Genomic DNA, 10,537 nt, shown 5'->3' with positions numbered 1-10,537 from the left:
TTATATATATATAAAATATACATATAAAATATATGTTTCCCCACTGAATAAGAATGAACATAAAACTTATAATATTGTTATTTGAATAAAATATGGTTATATTGATAAATATTTAATTTTATTAATAGTTATACCTTATCAATCAATCGAGTACGACCGATTATATTGTTCGGGAATAATTCAAGTATCGAGTTGGATATCGAAATATTGGCGATTCCATAGATCAGTTTTGAATTTTAATCCTACGTTTGTCGCCCTCTAACATTTTACTGTAGGGGTATCCTGATTTCTGAAGAGAATATTTCGTAAGAGATTAAACAATTATTTTTATAATAATTTGCAAGTGAATAAATCTGTATGTAATTGAAATAAATGTAATACAGTGATCTTTCGTAATTATTTCTTATTAAAATGCGCTATTCACAAGAAAAGTGAGTTATATAACCTCTTTAAGAACTACAAACTATCAAACGTTCGGAGAGTAAGCTTTGAATAAGTATTATTTTGTGAAGTAGCCTCGTGTTCGTTTAAATACTTCTCCATCCACGTAACCGATAATTTATATATTAATAATGCTTCGATTGTTAGCATCTTTACATTCCCAAACATGTAAAGCGGTAAGTCGATTAACTTGATAGAGATATCAATCATTTAATTCATTTAAGTTCTGAAGTTTATTTTAATATGCAACGTAATATATACATTTACAGGTATTTGTTGCAACATCAAATTTGATGTTTAAAACTCGACAGCCGACGTTAGTGCACTACGCTCGAAGTCTTTGCGTTAGTAGCAATCTTTTTTCCTGTCAGCTTCAGATTCAGAAACCTGCACCTGAGTTTTCTGGAACTGCCGTGGTTGATGGTGATTTCAAGGAAATCAACCTAAGTGATTACAGGGGAAAATATGTTGTGCTTTTCTTTTATCCTTTAGACTTGTAAGTTTTAACGATAGAGAACGACCAGAGAAAACCAAATATTTTCTCTAAAATAAATACAAGACTTTATTTTTAGCACATTTGTGTGTCCCACTGAGTTGATAGCATTCAGTGAGAAAATTTCAGAGTTTAAAGCTCTGAATACGCAAGTGATTGGAGTTTCTACAGACTCGCATTTTAGTCATTTAGCATGGACTAATACGCCAAGAAAACAGGGAGGCCTGGGTGGCAATTTGGGTTATCCTCTTCTCAGTGATTTTAACAAGGAAATATCGGTTAAATATAATGTCCTTCTCCCGGATTCTGGAGTTGCTTTAAGAGGCCTTTTCATCATAGATAAAGAAGGAATATTGAGGCAGCTTAGCGTAAATGATTTACCAGTGGGTAGAAGCGTAGATGAAACATTGAGGCTCATCAAGGCATTTCAGTTTGTTGAAAAACATGGAGAAGTCTGTCCTGCCAACTGGCAGCCAGATTCTAAAACTATTAAACCAAACCCAAAAGATAGTAAACAATACTTTGAATCCGTTAATTGAACATTGCGAACGAACCGTTTTCATAAACGTATAACGTATAATGTATTGTAATATGGAGTAGTAAAAATAAAATATTAATATATACTTGCAAATATCACGAAGACGAGATAATCTTACTTCTATAATCTTACATAATTTTTAAAAATTATTCTTTATTTTAATTTCTTTCTTTTTTTTTCCAAGCTGTGAAAAATACGAACGATAATATGCGCGTTTATGTAATCGGACCGCTCTTAGACGGAACTTTTTCAGCTATAAAATGGAGGGTATGTATGTTCAGACTCTTGTATCAGAAGCAAAGGCCATGAGGGGACTGCTTGCGGTGCTTGAATTGAAAGTAAGAAGGGGGAGAAAAAGGTCCGTGAACAGTCTCGTACACATGCGCGTGATACAGAGGATTCAAGGGTCGAATTTGGAGTGTCAGTATAGAAGGAGAACAGCAATCTTGTATTGGTCAATTTTATTCTTTGTGGCGATGAAAGTAATGACGATAGGACAAATCTCTGAAAGTCTGTTTCTCCCCAAATTTGTGTAAGAAAGGAGTAACGATGGAAAAGTATAAGACAGATTATTATCATAGCTTAAATGATTACGGGATAATTTCATTTAGAAATCGCTTAATATCCTCTACTAATATAGAGATATTTATTTTATCGAATCGATGTATTTTTTTCAATTAATCAATGAATAGAAAGTTTTACATTTAGATTGATATTGATCGTTATCAAAGAGGTTTGAGTGGCCAAAGAGGTCGATCTAAAGAATCGGCTGGACCGTATTAGCGATGAATTTAAAAGAGAGAGCTTATTATTTCATAAAGAAGATACCGACGCCGGTAACGTCCCCGAAAGAAGGGATAAAGTAAACAAAGAAGAGGGGTTGGAAGACGAACGATGTATAAGATAGACCGAGAAGCAGGGAAAAACTGAAAGGCGACGCCAGAGATAAACGGCTCATCCTTTTTCGCCCTATAAAATCCAATCCTGCCTTTTGCGAACCGAAATTTCAAGATTAAAAATATTCCGTCTCCTCGAGTCCTGTCGAGTCGTCGCGCATCGATAAGGGATATTGCTCACGTTCATCGAACAAAATCTATTCGACATCTATCAAATCATTAAAATATTGAAATATTTATTTTTTTCATTTACAAAAAAACCAAAAACAGTTTTTTATCTTTCATTCGGAAACGTAAGTATGCCTTTATCACAGAAACGCTGAAAATAAAGAGATTTCATTTTTACGTGTTCACGCGCACCGTTGCTACAACGTGCTTCATGTCGCAATATTTTTTTTTTGTAGAGAAAAGTAGAAATACCGATGGACAAAGAGGTCAGACAAATGCTGAATAATCGGTTGAAATCGTGGCACGCACGCTTAAAAGTACCAGAAAGGAACTTATGAATTCAATCGTTGCCACGATAGCAAAATGGATTTTTTCGTCGACTCGCGCCTCCGTCTCTTAGAAAGTTTGCGAAATCGAATTACATTCTGTTCTCTTTCTTTCCTTCATTCTACTTCCCCGTGATTGTTTCGCCGTAACGATTATCGAACCACATTTTTACGCTCGCCAATTCCGTCGTAATGTCTGTCCGATTAAGAGTGAACGTGGATTATGTCGTCGGCAGGCGAACGCGGATTTTCCTCCTCTAATCGACTTTCTAGTCGCCTATCGTCGTCGGTTTGTTCCGTCCTCGCGATTGTTGGGGCTGCGATCATACGGCTTCTTGTTCTAATTGCTCCTTTTGTTGCCCGTAACGAACGCTTAACCGACCTTAACATTTATCCTTAACGTCACTGTTCACTCTAGTCTGGTTGTTAATCCTTCATACCGAACTTGATCCATTAATTTCGAAATATAAAACGGATGGTGTTTAGACACTTTAGATTAATGCATTAATTTCGAGATGAAAATGTAGACGGAATTTGGGATAGATTTGTTAGAAATATTACGTCATTCTACGTATAACTAATACGATTTTTTTGGGAGTTGAATTTAAAACGATTAAAACTGTTGCTATGAAGGTTTTATAAAGTTGGAATGGAAAGATTAATAAAAAAAAAAAAAAAAATAAACAATTGATCGAACACAGGTAATCTTTTATTTTCATCTAATATATGAAAAAAAATCGTACTACTTATGGGGTGGTGACCTGATATAATTATAAAAGAAGATATTAGATCATTTTCGCGATAAAAATTACGACAAAAATCATGCTGAAAGTAAATCTCAAACACTTCAACGCTCTACTCGTAATCCCCGTAAATTCATAGGTGCCAAAGATCTCACGCTACATTCTGTCACATGGATAACAATAAGCGGCAAATCGCTTAACTTTGTTAGCATCGTCTTCACCGCGATTATAGTCTATAGTCGTGGCGCTGGTTGTGAGCGCGTGGACAAGTTGTAAAAGGAGAAGAAGGAAGAAAGCGAGTCGACTGACGAACCGGCCGGTTGTTGTCGAGCGGAGCCGATCGAAGCGAGCGAACGCGCGCGTCAAAGAGCATCCTCTATCGTTTTCTCGTGAAATAGAACTCGCTGGTCGTTTGAGTCTCCCTTTCTCGTCCTTCCCCTTGCTCTCCTGTCAGCCACTCGTTTTTTTCCTGCCAGGGATAGGAGCCGTCTAATAACCTCCCGGCTGAGGAGTACTGAGAAGCGAAAAAGGAACATTTTCTTAAAGGAGCATTCAGAGCGCGGCTTGATAGGTGGATATTATAGTAGCTGGTGGTAACCCTCGCTGGCTAGGCCCGGTCGGTGGCGAGGAAGCAAGGCAAGGAGGGAAAACGTGGCGCAGCCACGAAAACGAGACACAGAGAGGAAGATAGAGAGAAATGGAGCGGCGGGGTTGTACCCAGTGGAGGCAGGGGAATGCATCCATCCATATCCATCCCGGGGTGGCTACTGGGGCTTTGATTACTTGTTTTAATCTTCCGGCTGCCGACTGGGCGAGCATCTGTCACTCAAAATCCGTAATTGCACCCGCTACCGCGGCGGTGTACTCTTCCACCCCCTCCAACCAGTCGTTGATTCGTGGTAGAAAGCCCGCCCATGTTGCTTTCGAAAGGGGCTGGCTTTTTGCTTTGAACACACTGCCATTACTTTCTTATTGCTCGTTTAGCACTTTCACACTGGCTTTCCGGTTACGAGGCGCATTCGGAGGTGATCGGCTAATCGGATTACCCTGCTGCAGCCGCTCCACGAATTCCTCCTCCTTGACTGCTATCCCCGTTCGACTGCATCGGTGTTCTCATCTCTCTTCAGATGGATCGTCACCGTTCCAAATGGGACACGTTGGCAACGTTTCACGGTTAGATTCTCTCCGTTGCACAAAATCGCGAAGAGACTTTGAAAGAGACCCTGGTCTATTGAGAAGCTTCGATCTAGAAGCATTAGGGAAAGAATCGATCACGTTAGACTCACGTTAATCTGGCAGTTAGTATTTGGACCGTTTATCCGATTCTCGTTCTTGTCTGATCTTCACCAATTAAGTAGTTCGTTTCGTTTCCCTCGTAAACGTCGTATTCGAGTCGTTTGGAAACCGCATCGATCCGTTCCGTAACTCGAAAAGTATAAAAAAGCGATGATATGTTATATACGTTTCTGTTTAATACGTTGTGTAAATTTACCTTAGAACGGATGAACTTATGCAAATGAACTATTTGTTTCTTGAGAATCGAGTGTCGTTCATGTATTTATGTAGTTGAACTAAGAAGAAGATCAGTTGGATCAATTCAGCTTCCGACAGGTTCGTCTAGTGGTTACCGGAGGAAGCGGAAAGTAGAGGAAGGAGAGGGAGAGAGAGAAATAAGATTAGACAAACAAAAAAGAGGGAAATGGCGGAGAAGAAGAAAAGCGGCAAGTATTAAATGAACGACCCCTTATGTAGGCAAGCTGTGTTCGACAAGGTACCACTGGCAGTCCACTCTATCCACTTACCGCACGAATGGACGAGGTGGTCATCAGATCGATGAAAAGAGATTCGCGACACGCCACCGGTACATCGTTGCACGCTAAAACTGGCCTGGTATCGCGTTGGCTTACAACGAAGCCAATCCGGGTCCCCTCTGGCTCGATAGGGGGTCGAAACTATAGCGCCGGCAGCGTGATCTAATTGTACCCACTCAAACCGGATCAAAACAATGCGGCACGCGGGCTCGCGCCTTGCATTTAACTAAATGTGTCTTTTGTCATGGCCATTGCCCATCCACCGTGTTCCTGAATTAGACGACAAAGATCGGTCTCTCGTTGTTTACATTGCCTGGCCATTGTTAACTCAGGGTTAACTCTCCGCGCTCGTCAAAGCCCGCTTAATGGCGCATTTAATTACAAGTGACCCATTGGTCTTTCTATCTCTTGATTTCTTCTTTCCATTCGAGGAGGTGCTTTGGTTGCGATGGAATCTTCTATTTGATTTTCCGAGAGATCGAGAATCAATAGAAAGGTATCGAGCTTTTATCATTATTTGTTAATACGAGTAATTGAAGCAAACTTTGCGTAACGTATCTTTGTTATTTTAATTTTTAATAATTAGTTTACGCGTGTCATGAGACGGAAAAGGATGGAAATCGTTGCTTTATCCTACAGGCAGGTACTTCAATTCCAGCACTAATCGTCGATCCAAGAGAAATTCAAAAGAGATTCTAATTCTTTGGTCCGCGGCAGCGAGTACCAGCCCCTGATTCGCATTATTTCCGTCCAGACAGGACGTAATCGTTCCTCCGACCGATTTAATCTGACCGATTCCACCCCATAGCAGGCAGGCGCAATCTCCGCGGATCGCGTGAGCAAGAAAAGAAGAAGCTCGTAAAAGCGCTTCGCCGGGATTTCTGCTCTCTAATTGTCGGAGTCATTCGTTCCTTTCACGAACAACGGAACAGATGCACCGATTTTGTATTCGGGAGGCTGCGTCCGGGGAACCAAGGGGGTCCTGTGTCTCTTGGGGTTATTTTCAGTCGATTATCCGGCCGAGCGTGGGGTCAATACCGTGATAGTTTCGCCTGACAAGTAAAAGAGTACACGAGGACGACTCTATTAGTAGGTTGGAATAGAATCATGGGGGTGGGGAGAATAATCGGGCGGACGACTTAATTTTTCGTCTTTGCCCGCATCGACCAACCTTCGCGAATCATCCACGCGTCGCCCTAGAATCGGCTCGATCCGATTGTTTCGCTAGTGCTTCGTCGACCAATCGCCGACACGCGACGATTCTTTTGTACTCGCGAGAAAGCAGCTTTGGTGGAACAATCGGTTGGTTTTAGGGGTGAAAAAACTAATAAAATGAAATTGTCCGACATATAAAGATACGAACGAAGAATTTCATTTATTTTGTCTTTGAGATAGGATCAGGAGTAGAGGAAATTAAATTATTCGATCAATTTATTTAATACTATCTAAACATTTGGATTCGCTTTTCCAAATGTACGGATGTCCGTTAAAGTTCCATTCATTCATATTTCCGAGATACACACATCTATCGATAAATTGGAGAAAAATTTATGCGTTAAAAGTTTAAACGAAGTAAACTATGAAGTGAAACGTATTGAGAATAAACCATCGTATTTTTAAGTGGCGGCACATGCTTGTGATTCTCCTCTTTCTATAACTTTAATTATTATCTTGCACAGCTCGTTGTCCTCGGCCGTGTTCCGCGGTGAAAAGCGTCGGGAAAGAGATCGCATGCAGCAAGTAAATGGATGGATAAACCGGGGCGAAAAAGGGTGCCTTTGAGCCGAAGCGAGTCCGTTGCTGCCAGATTAATTAACGAAGCGCTCGCCCGGGGTCCGGAAAAGGATCAACAACTCCGATACCGGGATACCCGGAGCTAATAGACAGGTGGCCCTATCTACTTAACCATCGTTTCGCCTGGATCGATCGTTCGATGCTGTGGTAATCGCGAATCAATCGTCTCCGACCCTCCGAGTCGCGGTTTTCTCTATCGAGGGATAAGTATCTGTCTTTTGAACTGCCTTATAAAATATGAAAACCGCGCAAAGTTATTTTTAATGTTTTAGATTGTCACACAAGTCAATTATTACAATCCTAATGTAAGATCAAAGTAAATGAAAAATTTCGTAGAAAATAAATTTAGAAAGTTTGGAAGGATGTTCTCGATTAGTTTCATGTACGTTTGTTCAATTTCCTAAGTCCTTCGGCTCTTGAATTTGGTTGAAACAAAACAAGATTATAATAAGCGTCGTACAATTCCTTTAATTTATTTGCTTTTGATTCACATCGAAACATAGAAACGATCATCCTTTTTAACTGTTCTAGAAATTTCGATTCATCATCCGCGTAATAGCACACAAAAATATACGAAACACGTTGCTTTTCTGCAATTTATCGTCAATCCATCGGTAATTTCTAAAACGCTTATTCTGCATTGTAAATTCGCATACAGGGAATTGAACAATGTAATTTGACGAAGAGAGGGAAAGGCAGGGGCGAATTAAGAGATATTTTCACTCGTCTATATACCAGAATATCAGGCGTAACTGAAACTTCGATAGCTTTGCTTGTACAATATTAATTACACGCTCGTTCTCGGTTTCGTATTATTTTCTTTCTCGTCGCATTTCGACGCGCCAATCGCTCGACTAATTGCTCAACCCGTGGCAATCGCAATTACCATTCGTCCTCTCTATCTGGATGGCAACTTTCATTTAACATGAAAGTCGTCGTCGTTGCGGCGCGCGCGACGATCGATCAATGAAAAATTCATCGAACGGAATAAATGATCGGCTCGACCATTATCAATCGTTCTAATGCTCGTCCCTGTTTTCGTTTTTCTTTTTTCATCGGAAAGAAACGTATGAATAAAAAAAGAAAAAAAAAGGAAGAGGAACAAGAACAAAAATAGGATCGAAGCGTTGAAAATTGAAGATAAACTCGAGGTAATTAACTAGGGGAATGAAATTGAACGAATTCTTAAAACTGAGTATATACGATACGAGTTTTATTTGCCGCGTTGAATCGGGGGCTCGTGTCAAAGGTTCGTCCATCTAAGTAATTACCGGAGCTTAGGAGCGTCACAGTTGGGTTCAACGATGCCGATTAAATGCGAGATAAGATACAACTGCTCCACCTTTGCACGGTTCGTGCGTCCCAGAGTAGCCTATTCCTTTTCACAATGCTCCCTTAATCGGACGGTACGTTTACTTGAAATGCTATAAAATTATCTCTCGACGATTATCGTTTATATCTCGAACACCGGTACTAAACTATAAACGACTACCACCGAAGAAATCAAAGTGAAAAATATACACGCAGGAGGTAAAGCAAGCTTTTATTCGTATATGCGTTACAAAAAAATCATTCCAGTCCCTCAGAATGCATTGTTTATTGAATCGATCGTTTCGATCAGTTTACTAGCGTATAGCGTTCAAAGTGAGAAATTACAAATTTCTGACAACGAACTAGATTCTTTTGAAATAGAAAAATTTCATTTCACCTGGCAAGTCTAAAAATTTGCAGATCCTTGTGAACGATCCTCCACGCGATTTAATTAACCGAATATGAATAAAAGAAAGCGGCGATATTTAGCGCTATCGGGTGAAACCGCAAGTATGCCGATTGAAATTTCGTCAAAAGGGTTGATTACTGCCGCTTTCGGTATTAGTCTCTGGCCGCCGGTTTATCGTGAATGGTAATACGATCACGAGGTATTGTATATGCTCAACATATGCGGCCTGGTACAGGCTCGCGCTCATCGTGCACGCCGTCGTGTGTATGCAAGTGAAAAACCGGTGAACGAAGAGCGATGCACTTTTCGGAGAAAGGAACAGAAAGCAAGCCGCGTGTTATTTCGAACAATGGTCTTGGCCGATTTAACCTCGGTCTCGCGACGACACGCCCGAGGAATATACCGGAGCCAGCAAACATTTGCGCTGCAATTGGTCTAAAACGTTATTCTGTGAGCAGCGTTTTAAAATATGCCAATTTGTAAGGAGAAACAGTACTTGGAAAATGGAGAAGATTGTTTTTTCGAGTAAAATGTTAGATGAATTCTACAATTTGAATATTTCTGGAACTCTGACAATTCGAAGAAGTCGAGAATTTGCAAATTTATAAATTCGAACGCTCCAAGATCGAAGGTGTCAAAAATTTACTAATTCCACAACTTGTAAAACCATTCGGGTACGACAAATCGAGTAAGTAGAAGCGGCAAGTAATAGAATCGCTGTTGGTCACGGAGTAGAAAGTCTGAGTGATACTACTGGTCCGGGCCCTCCGTTACACAGAAGAGAGCCGCTCTGACACGACGACAAAGCGTATAAAGAGGGACGATGACAGACAGCTCGGGCAACAGAGTAAAGAGAGGGAGTCAATGGGTATAAGCACTAAGCACGTAACTATGAAAGAAGCAGGGGGTTGCGAATCGTCGCTAGATTAAAAAGAGGCTCCCTTTTTCGCTTGCTCTTTTATGCCTATGCGCCGCGCCCCACACGCATCATGTGCCTCCCATGTTCATACGTGTATCTGTGCACTGTGCGTGCTGACTCACATATATCCACGCGAATCCGTACACGCAACGAACGTCTTCTCATGCATGCGTGTACAACAAACGTGTACGAGTATACACACGACCACGCGTTCGATATCTCGCGACCGTCCGCTGTAAAAAGCAATTCGATCTGGCAGCGCGGTCTATAAGCTAAGCCCCCCTTTCACCCCTCTCGTCTCTTTTGGTGGCAGTCTCGCGAATGCGTCAATCTTCCTGCGGGATTCGACTTTTGGTGTCTGTGTTCTGGAATGAAAATCGACCGATTTCGTTGGTTACTATCTCGCCAGCGAAACAGAGTATTCCGTTTAAAATTAAACGGCGCTTCCAACCAACGCTTATTTAAACCCGCAAAGCACGCGTGTAGATCCGCAGTTATCCTATGTATAAATCTATCCTGATATAGAATGTTCGATACGATCAGAACCTTAGAATCAACTTTTCGCCATTACATCTCTCCTCAAGTTTCTTTACTTTTATATCATCCACGTCATCTTCTTCCAAATCACCAAATAAAGAACTTGTTTCGTTGCTTTGTGACTAAACGAGGTTCCAATTGGAGTGACGTG

The 10,537-nt window shown here is 40.8% G+C and overlaps 1 protein-coding gene across 1 annotated transcript; it reads left to right on the top strand.

Annotated features, from left to right (window-relative positions):
• The first annotated feature begins 230 nt into the window (after window positions 1-230).
• Window positions 231-1,570, top strand: LOC117233967 (peroxiredoxin-like). Its single transcript, XM_033494712.1, has 3 exons — window positions 231-617; window positions 711-937; window positions 1,014-1,570. Exons 1-3 carry the CDS (start codon window positions 573-575, stop codon window positions 1,471-1,473), a joined length of 732 nt encoding a protein of 243 aa, XP_033350603.1. The 5' UTR covers window positions 231-572; the 3' UTR covers window positions 1,474-1,570.
• The last annotated feature ends 8,967 nt before the right edge of the window (window positions 1,571-10,537 follow it).

Source organism: Bombus vosnesenskii, unplaced genomic scaffold (assembly GCF_011952255.1).
Source record: "Bombus vosnesenskii isolate JDL3184/JDL3185 unplaced genomic scaffold, Bvos_JDL3184-5_v1.1 scf7180000013301, whole genome shotgun sequence".
In the NCBI taxonomy this organism is placed as follows: domain Eukaryota; kingdom Metazoa; phylum Arthropoda; class Insecta; order Hymenoptera; family Apidae; genus Bombus; species Bombus vosnesenskii.
Note: the sequence above shows the minus strand (reverse complement) of the source record. Positions and strands in the feature narration are given on the sequence as shown.